The sequence below is a fragment of the Panthera tigris genome, chromosome B1 (genome assembly GCF_018350195.1).
Source record: "Panthera tigris isolate Pti1 chromosome B1, P.tigris_Pti1_mat1.1, whole genome shotgun sequence".
In the NCBI taxonomy this organism is placed as follows: domain Eukaryota; kingdom Metazoa; phylum Chordata; class Mammalia; order Carnivora; family Felidae; genus Panthera; species Panthera tigris.
In genome coordinates, this window is record NC_056663.1 from 113032679 (window position 1) to 113057025 (window position 24347).

Genomic DNA, 24347 nt, shown 5'->3' on the forward strand with positions numbered 1-24347 from the left:
CTAAATCTCCTTTGATGAATATTTATTTCAGGGAGTAAACTAATTTATATTTATGAGGTCAACCTCTGTGATGAATCTGGAGGTTCAAAGCGTTTGTACTTTTAAAATTGACCATTACTGCCAAATATCTCTTCAAAAAGTCTATCAATTTATACTTCCTATGAATAATGCTTAAGAATGCCTCATCTTCCCAACACTAACATTTCAATCTTGCCAACCTGAGAAACATTTCAGGTTGCATACTTAACTTTGAGTAATGCTGAGAATCTTTCCAAGTATTTCTTAGCTACTTAGGTGTCTTTCTCTGTTATTTGTCCTTTTGTCACAGGGTTGTGCTTTCCATAATGATTTATAAGTGTTCTTGTATATTAAGAAGTTTAACCAGGGCACCTGGGTGGCTCAGTCAGTTAAGCGTTGGTTAAGTGTCCGACTTTAGCTCAGGACAGGATCTCGCAGTCCATGGGTTCGAGCTCCACATCGGGCTGTGCTGACAGCTCAGAGCCTGGAGCCTGCTTCAGGTTCAATGTCTCCTCTTTCTCTGCCCCTCCCCTCCTCACGCTCTGTCTCTCTCGAAAAATAAACATTCAAAAAATTTCTTTTTTCCCTTGGGTTACTGTTTCCCTTGGGTTACTGTTTTTTTACTTTGTTCATGGTGCCCTTTGCTATAGTTTCTCTATTATTATATAGTAAAATCTTTCTTTCATGCTTGATAAATTTTTAAGTCATACTTAATAGAGCCCCATTCTAATATTATAAAAATATATACCTGTGTTTTCCTCTACTACTTAAAAAAAATTTTTTTTAATGTTTATTTATTTTTTTGACAGAGAAAGAGACAGAGCATGAGCGGGAGAGGGGCAGAGAGAGAGGGATACACAGAATCTGAAGCAGGCTCCAGGCTCTGAGCTGTCAGCACAGAGCCCAAGGCGGGCTTGAACTCACGGACCTTGAGATCACGACCTGAGCTGAAGTCGAAGTTCAAGCGACTGAGCCACCCAGGCGTCCCTCCTCTAATACTTTTAATATTTCCATTGACATATATTCATATTTTTGATCACTACAGAATATATTTTTTCACATATTTTGATCACTACAGAATATATCATTAAACATATTACATTATGTGCCATTCACTGTCCTTTGAAGTAAACAGTTATAATTTACCTACTTTACAAATTAGGCAAAAAGAAAAAACAAAAAAAAAACCTAAACTCTATACTGGTAAGGCATTATCAATCAAGAGAAGACCCACATCAGAGTTAGATAAGTCTGTTTAAATATCTATCCACTTAATAAATGATGTGGCTCATCCATCCTATAGGATCTGAAAACAGGGAAATAATCATCAGTATGTCCAAGCTATTCAAATGCCATTCTTCTAAAGCTAACAGGAATGTTGTACATGCTAATGTTTATCAGAAGTGAACTACCTACTAGAGGAAACCTTTTTCACTTTTCAGCCCATCAAAGAAAGTTACTTACTTTGAGGGGATGTGAAGGTGTGAATAGCTAATTATATGTTGATGATTACCAATCTTTATTCAATATCAAGATCCAAATGTTATGAATATATGAAAAGTATGTGAAGATAATCTGGTTCAAATGATAAATGAATCAAGACTCCTTTGGAAGTAAAATGTTTCCTTTCAAATATTTTAAATCAATTTTCAAAAGACTACTTAAAAAAATAAATAAACATAAGATCAGCTTAAATGAAAAGAAAATGGTATCCAGGACAAGTAAAATATTTTTAAAAATTTTATCTTACTGTGACCTAACAAGAAACACATTTTCTTCAATTTTACTTATTTATTTAGAGTGTGAGCATGCATAAATGGGGGGAAGAACTGGGCGGGGAGGGAGGGGGGAGAGGGAGGGAGGGAGAGAGAGGGAGGGAGGGAGGGAGGGAGGGAGAGAGAGGGAGGGAGGGAGGGAGGGAGGGGGAGGGAGGGAGAGGGAGGGAGAGAGAGAGAGAAAATCCCAAGCAGGCCTTACACTATCAATATCAACACGGAGCCGGATGTGGGGTTCTAAGTCATGAACTATGAAATCGTGGCCTTGAAATCAAGAGTTGGACGCTTAACCAACTGAGCCACCCAGGTGCCCTTTTTTTAAAAATTTATTTATTTACTTATTTTTTTGAGAGAGAATTTTCTTCAAATTTATTTTTTAAATGTTTTTATTATTTTTGAGAGAGAGAAAGAGAGAGACAGAGCATGAGCAGGGGAGGGGCAGAGAGAGAAGGAGACACAGAATCTGAAGCAGGCTCCAGGCTCTGAGCTGCCTTGTCAGCACAGAGCCTGAAACCGGGATTGAACTCATGAACTGCGAGATCATGACCTGAAGTCAGACGCTTAACTCACTGAGCCACCCAGGCGTTCCTCTTCAACTTTAAAATGTATTAGATAATTCTACTAACTGTAGTAGGGTATAATACCAAAACTAATATTAAAGTTTAATTTCTTCTACACATACTAAAAACTGAACCTGACAAATATTACAAATACAGAGGTTACACACACCTATGCTCTTTTATTTTTAACAAAATCTGTAAGTTATCGAAATTTCAGTAGTATTAGCACTTGCATTTGCCTGTATTTCCTATAATTCCCTCAGCAACTGTGGCAGTTTTAAAACGTGGTCCCGAAATTCTTTGATACTGTTCTGATTAAAGGGTGAAATCTGTCTACTTCCTTTGAATTCGAGCAGGGTTTGAATAGCTTCCACCAATAAAGAATGGCAGAAGCGAAGCCGTGTGACTTCCCTGCTTGATCAGAGACAATTCAGTTTCTACGTTGTTTGAAGGAACATGTGCATGTGGACCCCTGAGTAGCTAGCTGCGCAGGAAGTCCAGTTATTCCACAGCTGCCATGGTCTGGGGGAGTCAAACCACATGGAGAGGTCACATTTAGGCACCCAGGTTTGAACTCCCAAGTTTTTGAGTCATTCTAGCCCAGGTGCCAGACATGTGAATAAATGAGCCTTCCAGATCATTCTAAACTCCAGTCATCAAAACACCTTTGAGTCTTCCAAGCTGAGGCCCTAGATATCATAGAGCAGAGAAAAGCCATCCTGACTCTGCCCTGTGCAAATTCCTGATCAACAAAATCTGTGAGCATAATAAAATAGTTGTTTTCGACTGTTAAGTTTTAGAATAATTTGTTATATACCAATAGCAACTGACACAGCAACTAATTACTATTTTTAAAAATTCAGAATCCAGATTCTAAAACTGAACTACATCCAACTTTACTTAACACAAAAATGTACTATATTCTTAAAAGTCCAGACATCAGTTTCGATAATTCTTACAAAAGAACATGTTATCTTTAAATCAGTTGAATATAATTATGTGTACATATGTACAGAATGCACTAAGTTGTCCTATTCCATTAGAAAAATAGTTCCTTTGTAGATAACATATTACTTGAGAGCTGTAAAGCTTACGTAAAACATAGAAAAAGAGTTGAATCAGGTACACTAGGAAAGAATGAAAAAAAAAAACTAAGGGCTGAAAACTAGGTTTACTAGGAGAGGTAAAAACAACTGGAACCATAGACACATGTGACAGACCTGCATTACCCCATATGGTAGCCACTAGCGACACGTGGTTATCGAGTACTAGAACATAGCTAATCTGAATTGAAAGTGCTTTAAGTATAAAACACACACTAAGGGGCACGTGGGTCGTTCAGCTGGTTAAGCGTCCAATTTCAGCTCAGGTCATGATCTCACAGTTCTTGGGTTTGAGCCCCGCGTCGGGCTCTGTGCTCACAGCTCAGAACCTGGAGCCTGCTTCGGATTCTGTGTCTCCCTCTCTCTCTGCCCCATCCCCACTCATGCTCTGTCTCTCTCTGTCTTAACAGTAAATAAAACATTAAAAAAAAAAAAAAAAAAAACCTTTGTAAAAAAAAAAGTATAAAACACACACTCAATTTTAAAGAAATGATATGAAAAAAGTAAGATAGGTCAGTAACTTTTAATTTTTTATCTTTTTAAAGTTTGTTTATTTTTTTGATAGAGTGAGTGCATGAGAGAGAGAGAGAGAGAGAGAGAGAGAGAGAGAGAGAGAGAGAGAGAATATCCCAAGCAGGCTCCGTGCTGTCAGACCAGCTCAGGGCTGGATCTCATGAACTGTGAGATCATCCACCTGAGCAAGATTAAGACTTGGATGCTTAACCAGCTGAGCCACTCAGGGTGCCCCTCTCAGTAACTTTTTAATACTGAACATGAACACATGTGAAAATAACAACCTTTTATATATTGTGGTAACTGGATAAACTGAAATTGATTGTACTTATTTCAGCTATTTTAATATGACTTCCAGACAATTTAAAATTACATATGCAGATTGCATTAGACTCCTACTGAATACAACTATAAGACAGAAAAATACAAAGAGAAAAGGTGAATTAATGTCAGCATATATGGAATGCTTTCAATCTAGGCTTAAATATTTATTTTTTTTAATGTTTTTATTTATTTTTGAGACAGAGACAGAGCATGAGCAGGGGAGGGGCAGAAAGACAGGGAGACACAGAATCTGAAGCAGGCTCCAGGCTCTGAGCTGTCAGCACAGAGCCCAACACGGGCTCGAACTCACGGACTGTGAGATCACGACCTGAGCTGAAGTCGGAAGCTTACCCGACTGAGCCACCCAGGCGCCCCTAGGCCTAAACATTTAAATTGGACATCAGTAGAAATATTAATTACAAAAGTATTTTTAGGTACTACCAAATTTCATTAATGCTACTAATTAAAAAAAAAAAGAGAAATAACTGGTTTTCTGGGATTATTTAGATGTGCATCTTTCTTTGTGAATTCAAAATGGTTCTGTAGCATATAAGAAAAGACTGCTGGTATTTTACAACTACTAAAATGGAGAGAGACAAAGATTGTGGATGAAAGGATAAATTAGTTATATATGTAGATAGTCAAAATTTTGAAAAATAACTCTAGGAGTATTTTTCTTATTACAAATGTGATATACAATAATTGCAAAAAGGAGTACAGAAAATTATCAAACAAAATATCATCCATAATCTTACTACCTGAGATAACTGCTATTAATATTCTGATGTATAACTACCCACTAATTTCTTTTAGGATATATCTAATTTAGTTAAGCAAAAGTAGAATTATAACATACATTTACATTATAACATACCATTACATAGATTTATAGAATCTATAAATTAGAATCTATATAATTACATAGAATTATAACATACCATTACATAGATTTACCATATTTTAATCACTTCTCTATTAATAGCCATTTAGGTTGTTTTCCATATTTAAAAATATTGAACAATATGATAATAAATACATTTGTAGGTTAAGTCTGTGTGTTCATTCATTTTACTCTTCTGAAAGTAATTTCCTATCAGTTACAATAGTTGGGCGAAGTCCCTAGTTAGCAACCTAACTGTATAGACAGACACAGGAGAAACATCGAGATGCCCAGTAAAAAACCCAGCAGAGACCAGAATCAAAGTCGTCCCAGAAGTTGAATTTAGCAGACAAAGGTTTTAAAGCAGCTACTGTAAATATGTTCAAAAGAAGAAAGAAAATATATTCAAAGAATTGAAAAAAAAATCAGTAACTGAACTGATAATATAAAATGAGAAATGAAAACTATTTTGAAAATGAAAATATTCAGAATAAAGCTGAAATAAATATACTAGATGGCCTCAACAGCATAGTGGAAGAAAGAATCAATGAATCTAAAGACTGGTCAATAAAGTGATCCAAATTTGAGGCACCTGGGTGGCTCAGTCGGCGTACGTGACTCTTGATCTCGGGGTTGTGAGTTCAAGCCCCACATTGGGTGTAGAGCTTAGTTGAAACAAAATAGTAATAAATAAATAAATAAATAAATAAATAAATAAATAAATAAAATGATGTAATTAAAAACAGAGAAAACATAAGAAAAGGAAAATTTAAGAAACCTGTGGAACAAGATGAAGCAGTCTAACATTTATGTAAACAATAAGGTTGAACAACGGCCTCCCAAAAGATAGATCCACATCCTAATCCCCAGAATGTGTGAAAATGATCTTATAGGGAAAAGAATAACTATTACATTTTATGACAAAAGACAAGATTAAGTTAGGGGTCTTGAGATTAAGTGGGTCCTAAACGCAAACACATGTAACTTTATAAGATGCATGTAAATAGAAGATACACACATTGAAGAAAAGGCAATGAGAGGGTAAAGCAGAGTGATGCAGCCACAAGGAACGTCAACTGTCAAACAAAAGTTAGAAGAAGCAAGAAAAAGATTCTCCCCTAGAATCTACAGAGATAATATGGCCTTGGCGACACCTTAACTTCAGACTTCCAGTCTCCAGGACCGGGAGAGAACAAACTTCTGTTGTTTTAAGCCACCCAGTTGGTAGGATTTTGTTACAGCAGACCTGGGAAACTTGTACAGTAAGGATATAGAACAGCAATTCTCAAAGTGTAGTACACAGAACCCTGGTAATACTGGAGACTCATGGGGGATCCATAGGTAGAAACTATGTTCGTAAGAGTACTAAAATGGTATTTGCCTTCTTTGCTGTGTTGACATTTGTACTAATGGCACAGAAGCAATGACGGGTACCATACTGGCCCTGTGGCATAAAGTAAAGCAGTGGCACCAAGCAACTCTAGTAAGTACTGTATTCTTCACTACCATGCACTCATAGTAAAAAAATAAAAGCCATTCCCTTATTCAACAATGTTCAGGAATTACTACTTTAAAAACGCACCAAAAAAAAAAAAAAAAAAAAGACAAAGAAATGGCATACAGATTGGAAAAGAAGAAATAAAACTATATTTGCAGAATGACAGGACTGTGTAGAAAAATCTGAAGAATCTTTAAAAAAGAAAGAAAATAAGTGAGTTTATCAAAGTCACAAGATACAAGGTCAACATGTAAGAGTCAAATGCACTCCTCAAAACAATAATGAACAAATAGGATTCAAAATTACAATAAAAAACAAAACCAAGCATCTAAATGGCTCAGTAAGTTGAACGTCCAACTCTTGACTTTGGCTCAGGTCATGATATCCTGGTTTGTGGCACAGAATCAGGCTCTGTGCTGTCTGCGTGGATTCTCTCCCTCTCTCTCTGCCCCTCCCCTGCTCAAGTACGTGTGCATGCTCTCTCTCAAAATAAACAAATAAATACTATTTATAATATCACAAAGAAGTACTTAAAATATATATCTAATGAAATATGTAAAGGATCTATATGCTGAAAATGACAAAACACTGATGAAAGAAATCAAGGATTTCTTTACATAAATGGAAGGACTAATATACCATGTTTGTGGGCTGGAAGACTTGCAATTAAGATATAAATTATTTCAGTTTTTATCTTTAGGTTTGATGCAATGCCAATAAAAATACCAATAGTTTTTTAATAAATATCAACAAGCTGATTCTGAAATTTCTATGGAAAGGCAAAGGTACTAAAACACCAAAAAAACAAAAACTTTGAAAAAGAACATTTGGAGGACTTACATTCCCCAATTTCAAGGGTTGCTTTATATGCTACAATAATCAAGAAAGTGTGGTACCAGAGAAAGGACAGATACACAGAACATAATAAAAAATCTAGAAATAGAGCCACAAAAACATAAGCCAACAGATTTTTGACGAAGATGTCAAGGCAATTCAATGAAGTAAAGATAATCTTTTCAACAAATGGTGCTGTCATAGTCCACATTCAAAAGATGAACCTCAAAAAAAAAAATGAACCTCAACACGTCTAAGGTCTCAAAACTTAAGTCAAAATGAATCACAGATCTAAATGTAAAATTTGAAAACGTCTAGGAGAAAATTTAGAATATATAGATAAATATGAGATTAGCAATAAGTTCTTACCTATGACACTAAAAAGCATGATCAGGAACAGAAAATATTGAGAAAAGAGACTTCATCAAATTAAAAATTTTACTCTACAAAAAGCACCAAGAGAATTATAAGAAAGCTATGGATGAGGAGATAATATTTACAAATCACATGCCTAATAAAAGTCTCATATCCAGAATTTATTAAGAATTCTTCAAATCCAACGGTAAGAAAACAGACAACCCAACCAAAAAAACTGGTAAAAGGTCTGAAAATAATCACCAAAGAAGATATATGGATGGCAATAAACATTAAGCTGCTCATCATAAATCATTAGGGAAATGCAAATTAAACCATGAAATATCACTACATAGCCATTGTAATGACTAAAACAACAACAACAACAAAAAAATATCAAATGTTGGGAAAGATGTGGTGCAAAAGGAACTCTCACTCATTGCTGGAGGGAACAGAAAATAGTACTATTTTGCCACCTTGGAAAAGAGTTTGTCAAGTCCTAGTAAAGTTAAATATATACAGCTGACCCTTGAACAATGCAGAGGTTAGGGGCATGAACTCCCTGTGCAGCTGAAAGTAAGGATAACTTTTGACTTCCCTAAAACTTAACTACTAATAGCCTACTATTGACTGGAGGCCTCACCAATAACATAAACAGTTGCTTAACACATGTTTTATATGTTATATGTACTATACACTGTATTCTTACAATGAAGTAAGGTATAGAAAACAAAGTGTTACTAAGAAAATCATAAGGAAGAGGTCACATTAAGAGTACCTTACTGTATTTATAGAAAAAAATCTGCATATAAGTGGATTCATGCAGTTCAATCCTGAGTTGTTCAGGGTCAACTGTAGTTACCATTTGACCCAGCAGTGCTACTCCCACATATTTACCTTTGTGAGCAGAAAACCTGCGTTCACACAAAAACTAGTATATGAATGTTTACAGCAGCTTTATTCACAATCACCAAGAACTAGAAACAATCAAGATATTCAACAACAGAGGACGGTTAAACAATCCTAGTATACACATACCATAGAAAAGTACACAGCAATAAAAGGGAACAGACAACTGATTCATGCAACAGCAGAAATGAATGTAACTCAGTGAAAGAAACCAGACCCAAGAGACATATTTTATGGCTCTATTTATATGACATTCTGGAAAAGCAGAATGACAGAAATGTAGAACAGAGCAATGGTTGTCAGGGCTGGTGGAGGAAGAGATGATGATTACCAGGGGACTACATGAAGACATTTTTTATAGTAATGGAACTGTTCTCTATGATACTGCGGTGGTGGTAGATACTTGACTGCACGGATTTGCCAAAACTCATAGAGCTGTACACCACAAAGAATAAAAGCAAGTTTTACTATCTGCAAATTGTAAAACAACATCCAGAATGTCAAGATAATCTAGGACAGAATGAAGACTGTGACAGATCAGTCTAACTGCATTACATGTATGATAACCTGAGTGAAGGATACTTAGGTAATATATACACAGATGAATAGGCACAGATGTAATTATAGAGATGTTTACATACATAATTGAGTATATACATAAATATCTCCTAACTCTGTCTACTGAGAAAGTCTATAAGCAGTGACACCCCAGTAGCTATGAGCACCTCCAGGGCCCAGGTCTTGGTTTCTAAAAACCATGCCCCAACAAAAGGAACTAGGGCTCCTTGGACAAAGGACTGATTCCAGTGTTGGGATAGGGCAAGTGCAGAGTAGAGTACCTTGTAGTGTCAGAAAGTAAGGAAGCAGTCAAAAGACAAAAGGATGGAGGTAAAGGGACACTGGAGCCAACCTGAAAGAGTTCCCAGTGGCCAAAACTCAAAACAACTCGAGCAACAAATATAAATAATGATAGTTTTAGATTATAATCCAAAGAATAAAGTAAATATTCATGAGTCTATAATGATATAAATAAATGACTGCATACATTTTAAAATGGGAGAAAAGGGGTGTCTTCCTTACAGAAATAGTTCAAATAATAAATGTAGAATAAATGAGCAAAAGAGAAAATTACCATCAGAATTCCACAGTAAAAATCACTGCAGGTGCAAGCCACTGAGGAATGCTAAAATTACTGGGCCAAACTTTAAGGAGAAACAGGAATCAAGTATTTCCTAAAGAATATTTGAATTACTGTGATCACTTCAGCATGTGTTCACAAATTATTTGATATGCCTCACTGTAGGAGGTGGAGCTTAATTCTCAACTTACTTTCTGTTGAATGTGGGCTGGAGTTAAGTAACTCCTAACAAACAGAGTAGGAAAAAAAAAATAATTTTGCAGTGGAGGAACCTGGCAGCCCCTGTTATAGACTAAATGCACACCCCCCCCCATATGTATGTTGAAGCTCTAACCCCAATTCGATGGTCTTAAGATGGGGTCTTTGGGAGGTAATTAGGTTTAGATTAGGTCACAATGGTAGGAAGGACTCTCATGATGGAATTAATTTTCTTGTAAGAAGAAGAAATCCCTCTCTCTCCACATGCATGCAGAAAAGCCATGTAAGCACAACAGCAAGGAAGAGGGTCTTCACCAGAACCCAACTATGCTGTCACTCTAATCTCAGACTTCTGGACTCCAACACTGTGAGAAAATAAATGGCTACGGTTTAAGCCACACAGTCTATGACATTTTGTCTGGGCTAAGACATTCCTTCAATCAAGTGCCCAAGGTTAACATGACCAGTAATAAAACAAGTTGATATCATCTGATCCCTAATACAATGTGATAAGAAGGGCACTTCACCTCTGTGGTATTCTTTCTAAAAAGTCATAAATTATTTTTTTTAAGTTTATTTACTTTTCAGAGAAAGCAAGAGGGAGAGAGAATGAGCAGAGGAGGGACAGAGAGAGAGTCCAAAGCTCTGCGTTGTCAGCAAAGAGTCTGACACGGGCTTGAACTCACAAACCATGAGATCATGATGTGAGCTGAAGTCAGATGCTTAACTGACTAAGCCACCCACGTGCCCCAGTAAACTGACAGTCTTAAGAATTCACCCTCACTTAATCATGAGAAAGCATCAGCAAAGTGAGGAACTGTCTACAAAATAATTAACCAGTCCTGTCAAAGTCCTAAAAAACAAACAAAAAGGCTAAGAAACTGTCACAGATCAGAGGAGACTAAGGAGACATGACACTTAAAGCAGTATGATATCCTGAACTGTATTCAGGAACAGGAAAAAAAAAAAAAAAAAAAAAACAGTGGGAAAACAAATAAAATCTATAGTTTTCAAAAAAATTTTTTAAAGTTTATATTTTTGAGAGGGACAGAGCACACGTGAGGGAGGGGCAGAGAGAGGGAGACACAGATTTTGAAGCAGGCTCCAGGCTCTGAGTTGTCAGTACAGAACCCAACGTGGGGCTCGAACCCACAAACTGAGAGATCATGACCTGAGCCGATGTCGGATGCTTAACCGACTGAGCCACCCAGGTGCTTCTAAGTAAAATCTATAGTTTAGCTAATATGGTATGTCAGCAATGTTAATTTTCTAGTTTTGATAAAGGTACCACGGTTTTGGAAGATGTTAAGACTTTAGAGGAAGCTGAGTGAAGAACACTGCATTCTGTACTATCTTTGCATCACTTCCACAAATCTAAAATTACTGCAAAATAAGTTTTTACAACATCAAAGGTAAAAAGTGCTGGAAATGACTTACTAAATTGACTGTGACACTATTTTTTAGACAAATGACTGCACCATACAGAACCAGAGTGATTTTCCTAAAAATCAAATCTGATTATGTTATTTCTTTGTTTAAAGCTTTCTAATTTTTTTAAATGTTTATTTATTTTGAAAGAGATGGGGAAGAAGGACAGAAAGAGAAGAAGCCAAGCAGGCTCTGTGCTGAAATCTGAGTCGAAATCAAGAGTCAGAGGCTTAACCGACAGAGCCACCAGGCCCCCCTCTAATGGTTTTTCTTGCCATTAATAAAAAGTTCAAATCCTTGGGGCGCCTGGGTGGCGCAGTCGGTTAAGTGTCCGACTTCAGCCAGGTCACGATCTCGTGGTCCGTGAGTTCGAGCCCCGCGTCGGGCTCTGGGCTGATGGCTCGGAGCCTGGAGCCTGTTTCCGATTCTGTGTCTCCCTCTCTCTCTGCCCCTCCCCCGTTCATGCTCTGTCTCTCTCTGTCCCAAAAATAAATAAAAAACGTTGAAAAAAAAAAAAAGTTCAAATCCTTTAATATGGTCTATAAGACAGTGGAAAGCACAACAATCTCTCCCTGACCCCAAATGTCCATGACCTAATCACTGGAACATGTAAATATGACAGCTTATACGGCAAAAGGGAGCTGACATTGCAGATTGTATTAGGACTGCTAATCATCTGACCTTAAAATAGGGAGAAAAGCTTCGATTATCCAGATGAGCTCAGTGTAATCACAAGAGTCCTTAAAATTAAAAGTACAAGAGGGAGGCAGAGGAGAGGCAGGGAGAAGTGACTACAGAAGACTCTTCAGAGATGAAGCCAGATACTGCCAGCTCTGAAGGCAGACAGAGGGGACCATGAACCAAGGAATGTGGGCACCTCTAAAAGCAGGAAAAGGCAAAGAAATGGATTCTCTCCCACAGTCTCTAGGAGGGAATTCAGCCCTACTGATCTTGATTTTAGCTTCGTTAGACTTTTAACCTACAGATGATGAATTCATGTTATTTTATGCTGCCAGTTTGTGGTAATTTGTTGCAGCAGCAAAGAGAAAATGAATGCAAAGGCCCTGCACGACCTAACTGCTGCTCACTTCTACTTTACCACTCACCACTCCTTCCCACTGTGATTTTCAGCAGGTGTGCCTTAATATACCGCTATATTCAAAGCATTCACATGGGTCTACTGAGGTCTGGTCAATAAAGAAAATGAAATTTTGCTACACTAAAGGTGCCTATCATTATGTTGAAGTGATACAGAATGATGACCTGGTAGAGAGCAAAGCCAGAGCACAACATAAGGAAAGACTGTGCTAGAGCTTTGCTTCAAAAGGCCATCGAAGAAGTTGGTTAGGGCAGAATATAGGTACGCTGCCTTCCTTGTAAAGGGGATCAAATAAATATGTGATATTTTTCTGAAATTTGCTTTTTTCTAATAAAAATTTTTTAATGTTTATTTCTGAGAGTGAGAGAGACAGAGAGTGGGGGAGGGTCAGAGAGAAAGGGAGACAAAGAATCCAAAGGAAGCTGGGGGCTCTGAGCTGTCAGCACAGAGCCCCAAACAGGGCTCAAACTTACAAACTGTGAGATCATTATCTGAGCCGAAGTCCGACACTTAACCAACTTAGATGCCCCTGCTTTTTTTTTAATTAGAAATGTCCAAAGTTTAATTTCTTCAAGAATGCCACCAACTAAAACTTTAGCACTAAGGTAGCCATGAGTATGAAAAGGCCAAGAATCACTGATCCATACACACGTTGACCATACTAAATTTTTCTCAAGCCATGCTTGCTCATCTCTGACCCTTCACACAGGCTCTTCCCTCCACCTGGAACCATCAAAAATCCTCTCTTACCCCTTCATCTGACCAACTCTAATTCTTCGGATCTCACTTCAACTCTTCCTCCAGAAAACATCTGCTAACCCTGCAAGTGAATGCCTACTTAATGGTGCATCTACAGCATCTTGGACCACAATGACAGTACTTTTCACATGGTACTGTAATTGTCTAACTGTAAACTCTCTAAGTGAAAAATTTGAGTCTAGTTGGGTCCCAGCTCTATCATATTCCTAAAGCTTAGCATAATGCCTGGCTCATGGAAATCATTCCTACATTTTGGGGAAAAAATTAAGCCTAGTAAATAATCATCAAACACTTCTGTATCAGACATTTCTCTCATCACAATGTATCAAGAAGGACTACATAAGTAAAGAGAAAGAACACAAAACTTTAAGAGCTTTCGCTACATAAAGCAAATTATACTCTAGTACAAGAACAAATGCACGTATCTAAGTTTTTTGATCTATATTATATATAGATCTATATTATAGATAATATAACTATATTAGTTCAAGTAGAAGAACAGCCTTTGAAACAAAAGGAAAGTAATAATATACAGTATTTAACTACACCTAAGGTGTTTTGATACTGCTGCTTTTTACACTCACCAGGTGCATTAGCGTCTACTGCTATTGTAATGAATTACCACAAACTGGCTTAAAACACCACAAATTTATTATTTTACAGTTCTAGAGGTCAGAAGTCCAAAATCAGTTCACTGGGCTAAGGTCAAAGGGTCATGGGCAGACATGGTTCCTTCTGAGGCTCCAAGAAGAGAATCCATTTCCTTGCCTTTTTCAGCTTCTAGTGGCCACCTGCATTCCTTGGCTTATGGCCCTTTCTTCCATCTTCAAAGCACACTACTCCCACCTCTAGATGCTGACTCCTTCAGGTCCCCTCTAATCAGATGTTGTGATTATATCAGGCCCACTCAGATCCAAGATAATATCCCCAACTCTTAATCACAGCTGCAAAGGTTTCAAAAATTAGGACGGAAACATACTAGGGGGCCGTTATTCAGCTCACTGCATCAGCTGTTAATGGCAAGTTTTCACGCAACTATATCATGACTTCTATCACTTCAGTAAAACAAATTTTAAAATTTCACCAATTCTAAGATGCCCCCTAAATTCAGACATAAAAATGTGAAACAAAAGTGTCTTAGAACCAATGAAATAAAATAATTTTACTACATCCACCAAATAACCTAACACAGTGACTCACAAAAAAAGGAGCATCAACAAATAAACACTGAAAACAGGGAAGTTCAGGTTACATACAATCTCTGAAAAGTTTCTACATTCTTAGCCTCAAGTGAGGTATGTCTGTATAAAAGAACATATATTCTAACACATTATCTACTCACTGGTACCAATCTGACCTGAGAAGTAAACAAAAGATTTTTAAGAAATAGTCTATATACTTTAGAAATTTTAGTTTCTTATTTATTTTGAGAGAATGTGAGCAGGAGAGGGGCACAGAGAGAGGGAGAGAGAGAATCCCAAGCAGGTTCTGCACTGTCAGTGCAGAGCATGATGCAGGACTCAAACTCACAAACTGTGAGATCATGACCAAGAGCCAAAACCAAGAGTTGGACACTTAACTGCCTGAGCCACCCAGGCGCCCCAGCCTATATACCTTTTAATGGAGCTGTTCAGCTGGTCAACCTGACTGATATCATCATATACCAGTTAGATACAGTCTCTGGTTTTCTTTTTTAAAGGTTTTATTTTTAAATAATCTCTACACCAAACCTGGGGCTCAAACTCACAACCCTGAGATCAAGAGTCTTATGATCCACCAACTGAGCCAGCCAGGCACCCTAGTCTTTGATTTTCTATAAGCATCTATGCTCTCCTTGGCAAGACTACATCATCACAAGATAAATAAAATTTTAAAGATTTTATTTTTAAGTAATCTCTACACCAAACCTGGGGTGCAAATTTACAACCCTGAGATCAAGAGTCTCATGTTTCACCAACTGGGCCAGCCAGGCGCTCCTGGCCTCTGGTTTTCCATAAGCATCTATGTCCTTCTTGGCAAGACTAAATTATCACAAGATCTATCCAAATGATGCATCTGCCTCAGGGACATAATCTCCTTCCAGACACTAGATTCCCACCAAAGGAAAATTGATTCTATTCTTGCTGTAAGCAAACCAGACACAAGAACCCAAATTTATAAGGTAAATATTTTACGGATGTCTAGTCACTATACAAAAAAATTAATCATAAGCTCTCTTTAAATAAATGAGTTTTCTCATCCTCTTCCTTGCCAAAAAAGTAACGTTTTAAATATCGAGTCTCTGTTTCATTAGTCTTTTCCTGAATCAAATTTCAATATATTTTAGAAGTCAGATTCAAGTTTTTCATTATCTTATAAACAATATCAAGGTCAGCAAAATATAAGCTCCTCTATCTGATAAAGATACATTCATACTAACGTGAGGGGCACAATCAGATATAAGGATATAAGAACATCATTTATCCATTACCAAACTACCAAGAAATAGGTCAATATTCAGCCACTCATGCATTTTAACCATTCTTATTAAAATATTATAGTACTTCTGAACCAGTTGGTAAATAGTCACACAGCCCCGACCCTGCTTCCCTGTTGTATCCCACAATGCTGTTTCCTTGCCCCAGACCTTCAAGACCTCATGAACACCATCCTGCTGTAGCATCAAGGCTAGTATACATTCCATCGTCAGTGAATGTAGCACTGATTGTTAAATATTTTGAATATATGATTCCTGACAATAGAGTATCAATAATGTTGCTAAAATAAAAATTTTTTAGAAACATAAAAAACATAAAGACACACACACCCCTACAGAAATCAGCAATTAGAAACCCCAGTGATTTAGAAAATGAGTAATTCCAATCACATCTGTATACCCTGGTTTACTCTCTTCTAATGGAAGGCTAATAGCTACAAAAGTAACTGACCCAGTCACTGCTGGCTGACAGTCTACACAGACATAGCCTATGTAACCATTTGGATGAAATCTTACCGCATTAAGTACATCAGTTCCCCTCTTTGGCTGCCACAATAATGAGTACTAAGAGTAAAGGGACTAAAAGAAAACCAATACCAGTTGAGAACCTACTCTATGCCAGGCACATTACTTTTCTCTACATCATCTTATATAATTCTCACAACAATCCTGTGAAAGTGTCACTATTGTCATTTTACAGACAAATGGGGATATGAAAGGTCACTAACGTATACACATTCAAACAGTTGATAAATAGTGAAGAAGCTAGGCATTGCAGGTTCCAAAGCTCATTTCACAATACCTGTTTCTCAAAAATACTGAGAAAAACAAGCAAGTTAAGACTTGGCCATTCGCTTGGCTCGGCGAAGCATTTTACTACTCCCTCTAGCCTCCCTATTTCCTCTTGCTTTTCCTCAGTTCCTATCACAAGCAGCTTTCAGCACCAATTAAATCCACCTTCCTGCAGCCAGCTAGCTGAGGTAGATGGCCTATTAAAGGAAACCTTTCAAGAGTAGATCTGTTGGAGGAAAGAAGGGCTGGCTGAGCAGTGTAAGAAAATAATAAAAAGACTGAAACAGTGATTGAGCCTTAAGAGAGAGCTGGCCATACACAGATCCTTTCAGGGGTCAGTCGTCAAAAATAATAATGAATATGAAGCCAAGTTCACTTACTCAGTTGAGTACCTACTGCAGAATATGATGAGGAAAACTCATACAGTCTCTGCCACCCAAAGAATTTATATCCTGGTGTTCTGAAGGAAACGGAATGAAGGGGACTCTCATTTGCTAAATATCTCATTTTGCTAAGCACCAGGTACTTTAAAAATAGTAACTCATTTAATAAAACTCTCTCTACAACTCTAGAAGAAAGGTATTATTATCCCCTGAAACTCAGAGATGTTAAGTAATTATCTCTACAAAACCCTGAGCTGTATCAAAGCCAACGACTTTTTACTAGCCCACACCTTCTGCAATTCCGAGTATGCTTAGCCTACTGGAAAGAGTGGCTTTCCCAGGGCTGAATATAACATGATCTGCTCTAACGTGCAGTGCTAAGATGAGGGTCTCATTTCTAGGAAAGTCCATTGAAGACTGGCTCAAAAATCTGTTCTATTTCAATGTTTTTAAGGATCTAATACTTCAGGGTTTACAGATAATTAGAAAGATGAAGTTAGCTCAAATGCTATAATCAGTGGCAATGAATGTGGTTTACAAAAATCATTACAGATATAATCTCAGAAACCTGAGAGGAGGGACTGCAGTGGGAATGAAAAGACACTGCAAATAACTAATGCAATACATACAGCAACGAAAAATAAAATTTAAACCCACATAAAAGACACTTGTTTATATAAGGAATAATTTTTAAGATCCTTATCTATTAATCAGTTTAGAAAGAAATTATGTATCCAGATGGTTACATTGTGCCATACCAATATCTTTACCAGAGGACCTGATGTTTCTGCTGAGCTATAAAGAGTAGAAACCTGAGACACAGATGCTGCTCTGATCAAAAAGAACTTTCTTCAGACACACTAGGGAGCTTTACATCATTTTAAATTTTGCATGTGCTCTCAAAGTTGAAGGGTTTCCTATAACTGACCAGATAGTACTGCTGAGTGAACGGTATGCTTATGCCATTATGGAGTCCAATAATTCCCATTACTATCTCCTCTTTCTCACATTATTAGCAACTGACATGATAAAACTGCCAGCAGTATCATTCCTAATAAAGGCATATGGAAGAAAGAAAACACATTTTCATTTGAAAATGAGCACCATTTGCTTCCCCAAAGTAGAACTAAACAGCAGTGGTTTATTCTTAAATCTGGGTGCCTGCCCTCAAAAAAAACTTTTGAATTACCCCTTTCAATGTAGGTCAGTTGGGAGAAATTTTGGAGTTACCCCATCATTATTGCCAGGATTATTATTTCACCCAGTCTTTCAGGTTTTGAGGACTAGACTTTGGAAAGACTCTGAAAAGGCAGAGTAAAAGTTGAAAAATATTCAACTAACACCTCATATGGAAATACAAATAATTCTAAAAGCCCATATGCTGATCAGTGAAAAACTGAAGTACAGAAATCCAAGTCCACAAAAGGAAGTGTAAGAGAAGTATGTCACAAGCTCAAGTCGAACTATTATATTCAAGTGGGAAAGAGCATGTGAACAGTTAAACCCAGAAAGCAAAAGTGATAAAGACTCAGTTTTCTGCCTATTTCCTACCCTTTCCAAAAAAAAAAAAAAAAAGTCTCTGAAAAAGAAACTTTTTACAGTCTCTTAATAGAAAGAGAACTGGACTTGGAATTAGGAAGACTGAATTGGAGTTGATTTAACTAATGTTTACTGAATACCCATTATTTGTTCCAGGGCCTGAATATATACAGCAGTGATGAGGGAGACAAAACTGCTACCCTCACCAAGTTTACACAGGAATTGGTGAAAAACATACCCACTTAACCCTTCCAGATCTCAATTTCCTCTGTACAATTAGGGAAGTGGACTAGGTGTTGTTCAGGCTGCACTCCAAAAACATCTCAATATCCACCTCTATTTTAATCCTAACGGCTCTGCTTTTGTCTGATTTTTCCATCAGTGGTCTATCCACCATTTCCTTCAGAGCAATAAATATGTTTTTTAAAAAGGTTGGATAACCACTAAATAAGTGATCTATAGATACCATTCCAGTTTAACAATTCTGTCTCCTGTAATGTTCTATCCTCATACTTCTGACATGTTTCTTTTTCATCATGCCTGGAATTCCATACAGACAAATTAAAAGGAAAACTATTTCATGCAGGGCTAAAGAATGAACCAAAACCCCAAAGGATTGCTTAATCTTTATCTACAAATGCCAGAACAATGTAGCAAAAATTGTTTTTTTCTAAGATTAGCAAAAAAAGACAAAAACAGATTTGATGTTGCTACTTCTCTACTTAAGCTACTTCCTTCCACCAAAACAACAAAAAATTGACTGTAGTTTTTTATTTTACTTTATTTTTTTGAAGTATAATGGACACATGCTCTGTTAGTTTCCGGTAGACTAACAGAATGATTCGGTATTTGTATAAACTGCAAAATGATCACTACAATAAGTGGTTAACATCTGTCACCATACATAGTTACAGATTTTCTTTTCTTGTGATGAGAACTATTACCATTTCCTCTCTTGGCCTAGTTTTTTATCTTAATTTCCAAATTCTTTGGCAATGATACTCAAGGCCTTTCTGCAACCTGACCCCTTTTTAAGTATGCTTTTCAGCTTCAATGCTTTGGGTTCTCCCTATTACCCAGCACACTTCTTGTCTCTTGACAGCTTCTCTTCTAAACATGCCGTGCACTTCCACAATTTGAGACTTTTGTCCATGCTGTAACCTCTGACTCAAGACAGTCTTGCCTTCCTATCCATACCTGTCAAATACCTCAAGGTCACCACCAAGTCGAATGTCACCAAAATACAGGTGAATTTAGGACAAAGGCAGTGATTCACTTTCCACTAAGCTAATCTTGAGTACCCAAGTATTAAACATTCCACAAATGCTTTAATGAATTATGTTAAATGGTAGAAACAAAGCATCATCCATATCTGGCTTCTAACGTTCTTACAGACTTACTACACTCATTACAATTGATATTCTGGCATTTCTTGAGCATTCACAAAACTTATAAGGCTAAGATCAATATCTCCCACTTTAAAAATCATTCACTAACACAGTAATGATGTTACACAGAATCAAGAAAAGGCAATCCTTGGATCACTGTTAAACATGGGTTTACAATATTCTAAAAGACTTGGGATCTCTTCTTAAATGACCATGTGCTCGTTCCTTCACACACAAAACTGTTCAAAAACAAAACAAAAAACAACAATTTATATTAAGTTCACAAGAAAAAAACTGCTCACAAATATCTTTATGTACATTCAGGACAGGAACACAAAACCTACAACAATGTTCACATTCAAACCCACGACAGCAAACAATGACCATTGGAAGCATATAATATTGCCAAGTATGGTTGATCCAAAGGATACTAAGCCTAAGACATCAACCACTGATTGTCAGGATAAACGGTAACCTTCATGTTAGAAAAGCATAAGCTGTAAAAACTAGATACTGGCTGAACTGACATAACCCAATGAATTTTCATTAACAAACTGGACAAAACAGGTCCATCCAAAAGTCGTTTGTACTAGTGTATTAGTACAGTGTACTAGTGTAGTTTTGTTCTCTTATGAACACAGAGCACTTTTTCTGAAGTATTCCATTACTTCCAAGAGTTCTCATCTAAAATACTATCAAGTCTATAACATGAGTTCCTCCTACCGTGGCTCCATCCACAAACATTCAAATCTCAAGATTAGGTAATGAATATCCTAGAAATGATTATTTTTCACTTGAATCTCCTGCATACTAAAAGCCTACGACCTTAGCATGAAAGCGGCTTTCAAGTTGCACAGGCTGCTGCCTGTACGAAGGCCTTTCTTTCCTCAAAGCAGGGCCAACTCTGGCACGCTTTTTTATTTCTGAAAGTGAAGCTGAGGGAAAAAAGCCACCCAGATCTAAAGGTATTCGTTTAAATCCGTTTGACACCTGCTCCCTTTACAACGCGACAAGCAAACTCCAAACGCTAGAGCAGCAGCCGCAGCGGCAATGACAGATCCTGAGGCCGAATTGGGTCAGGGTTACGGTTACTCTTATGTTGCATATTTACACCCTTTTGTCTACAAACTTGAGCGCTAACTTAAGTTCCCTACAAGGCAGCGTGCTCGCTGGGCCGCAGAAATCAAAGCAATTTTCCTGACTCGGGAAGGGCACAATCCATGCAGTTCCATGGCTACACCAGTTTTCTCCAGACCACGCACTCTGCGGCCTCGGCTTTTCGCCGGAGAAAGGGTCGCTCCGGGCAACTCGCCTGCGCTCAGGCTGGATATGAGGGTTTTTAAACTGCACCTGGGCCCCTCCTTTTCCACCGTCCCCACTAACCCCGGCCGCTTTCCGGCCTAGGGTCACATTACGTAAACAACCCCGGCCCCAGCTTTCCCAGGTCGGCCCCCGCCCCCGCGCCAGGGCGCCCCTCCCCCCCCCCTCCGTACCACGCGTCCCCCCCCGCCCCAGTCCGCCCCCCACGCGGCCTCCGCCCGCGGCCTCGGCTCCGCGCCCCTACCCGCCTCTGCCCCCGCCCCGACGCCCCCCACGGCCCGGCCCGGTCCAGCCCGCCCCGAGTGGCCGCCCAGGCTGCCCCGCCGGCGCTAGGCCCCGCGCTCCGCAGGGGCCGCCCGCCTCACCGTTCTGCTGGTGCGGCGCCGGGCCCGGGCCGGCGGGCGCGGCGGCTCCTGAGGCTGCGGCTCCTCCAAGCTTGGGCGGGATTCGGGCGCTGGCGGCCGGATGAGGGGATTCGGCGGGGGCCGACATGACGGCGCTGCTGGCGGCGGCGGCTCAGCTTCAGGGAGGTGGGCGGAGGGAAGGGAAGGCGGGGCCGGAGAGGCGAAAGGAAGAGGAAGGAGCGCGCCTGGCGTCACCGAGGGAGTCGCCCAGGACCGCGGCCGGGTGTCGGCACTCCACCGGGGAGACCCGCTCTGCGGACGCAGGTGCCGGGCCCCTGGCCCGCCTCGTCGGGCGGTGCTGCGCGCCCCAAACCCTGAGTGCGGGGCTCCCGACTCGGGTGGCTCCCCGCACCGAGGCCTTGGGCCGCCGACGGAACGCCCCCTGCAGGTCGAAGCCCGGCAAGCTCAGGCTCGAGGCGGGGTCCGGGGCCGCGGCCTCCCCGCCAGCCTGGCGACTAAACTGCTCCGGCACCGGCGGAGCCCCGGTCGCTTTGAGAGGGAAGGGATGGGCCCCGGTAGGACTCCCATCTGTGCGGAGGCTGCGCGCACGGCGAGCCTGGCCCCGCAGGGTTGGGAGGGGGATCCGCGCCGCACCCTAGCCTCGGGGTGACATCCGGAGCTCAGGGCCACGCCGCACTGGCCTGACCCCACCCACCCTTCTTCCTGAACGGGAACCCTGGAGTCACTTTTGGTTTTTCATCTTGAAATTTTCCCTCTCAATGTTAATTCTAAAGGAAATACGGCATTCGGGGTCCCTGTCTGTAGGAAATTGTAATCCTCAGCAAAGGAAGAGGAAACATTTCTCTTTGATAAACACAAGGATCGAAATAAGTGCGTTATTCTAAACTTTTCCCACTAACTTAAATCTAGGGAAGGGGAAGGAGGAAATAGAGCAAGAGAAACTGGAAGACAAACTTTATCTTCCTCATTTTTGCCAAGAGTTGCATCATTCTGTTGATGTTTAGATGAGAAGCTATAGCATCCAAAGCAGAAACTCCGCCTGCATTATATACCTTGAAATCTTTGAATCCCTGGCCTATGCCAGCAGGCTAACTGGCAAGCAAATCTTGGACTTGATTACCCAAGTCATTTTTCCATCTTAAAACCCTTAGTGTGCTACCATCTTTATTAGAAATGAAATTGCTCAAGGGCACCTGATGGTTAAGCCCTCGGTGGGTTAAGCCTCTGACTCTTGATTTATGCTCAGGTCATGATCTCAAGGTTCCTGAGATCTAGCCCTGGGGTAGCCTGCTGGGGATTCTCTCTCTCTCTCTCTCTCTCTCTCTCTCTCTCTCTCTCTCTGTCTCTCTCTCTCTTTCCCCCTCCCCCACTCGTGCTTTCTCTCTCTCTCAAAATAAATAACAATTAAAAAAAGTGAAATTGTTCAGAAACATTGAATTTGAAATGAGATGTAGCAAGATATTTCTGGAGTGATAAGTCTAATTTACCGAATAATTATGGAAATCATGTAGTGTGATCTAGAATAATGCAAAGCTTCCCTTTTGTTGTTCCCATGAATTAATGGTATTTGGTGCTTTAATGCATCAAATGGACTACAAATAGGATTGCAGTAGTTGGATAGGTACTTTTGAGTTTTAGGGTTTTCAAAGAGACGTCATGCTCCACATAGAAGTGGCAAGCTCTCTTCCGCAGCATTCCCAGCTTTTCCACAGAAACCTAAGCCCTGCATGAGCAAAAATCACACTTTGCTTTATCAAGGAGATTACATGGTTACAGGTTCCAAGGCTTCCCAGGAGTTCTTTGAAAAAAAACCCAAAAAACGCTGGATTAAGGGCTACCATTATGAGGGTAAGGGAATCACTAGGCAATTGGCATTTTGCCCCTGAATGTATCTTCCTTTAATCAGAGGTATATGTAATGAAGGCAAGCCCTATCTGTTTTAGGGCAGACTCCTAAAGAGGAGGACTGGGACCATGTTTCAGCAATCTTCCCCACAATCTTTATCATCTGAGCTGCTTCCTCTTGTCCACTAATTTACCATAGTATTTTCTATTTTCTAGCATGGTTATAAGAATCTTTTGCATGTCAGATCCTACGACTTTTTTTTTTAATGTTTATTTATTTATTTAAAAAGAGAGAGAGAGTAAGGGCAAGGGAGGAGCAGAGAAAAAGGGAGAGAGAATCTGCACTGACAGTGCAGAGCCTGAGGCAAAATTTGATCTCATGACCCTGAAATCATGACCTGAGCTGAAATTGAGAGTCAGACGCTTAACCGACTGAGTCACCCAGGTGCTCCAGATCCTACAAACTTTATGAAAATGTGTTATTTTGCTCTCTTGCTTTAAGTTCCGTGACAGCTATCAGTGAAGAAAAGGATAAAGGCTTGAATGAGTGAATGAATGCTTACCATGTGCCAGGCACTGTACTAGTCACTTGAGATGCATATATATGTGGAGATATATATATATATATATATATATATATATATATATATATATATATTTCCATTTAGTCTTCACAATAACGCAATAACTCTACGGGATATTTTTCTTATCCCCATTTTACCAGAGGAAACTAAGACTTCTAGAGCTCAGTATTAGCAAAAGTCATGAACCTGTAAATAGCAGAAGCAGAGATCAAACCAAGGTCTATTTAGTTCCAAAATCTTTACTCCATTCACTACAAGCTATGCTG

The 24347-nt window shown here is 39.2% G+C and overlaps 1 protein-coding gene across 4 annotated transcripts in view; it reads right to left on the reverse strand.

Moving 5' to 3' along the window:
- SEC24B (SEC24 homolog B, COPII coat complex component) overlaps positions 1-21864 on the reverse strand; it is a 99815-nt gene extending 77951 nt beyond the window's left edge. For all 4 annotated transcript variants that reach the window (XM_042984058.1, XM_042984057.1, XM_042984056.1 and 1 more), the window contains exon 1: positions 21654-21864. In XM_042984058.1, coding sequence (XP_042839992.1) covers positions 21654-21780 — 127 coding nt within the window. In that variant the 5' untranslated portion in view covers positions 21781-21864. The remainder of the gene's footprint in view (positions 1-21653) is intronic.
- Between the last annotated feature and the right edge of the window lie 2483 nt (positions 21865-24347).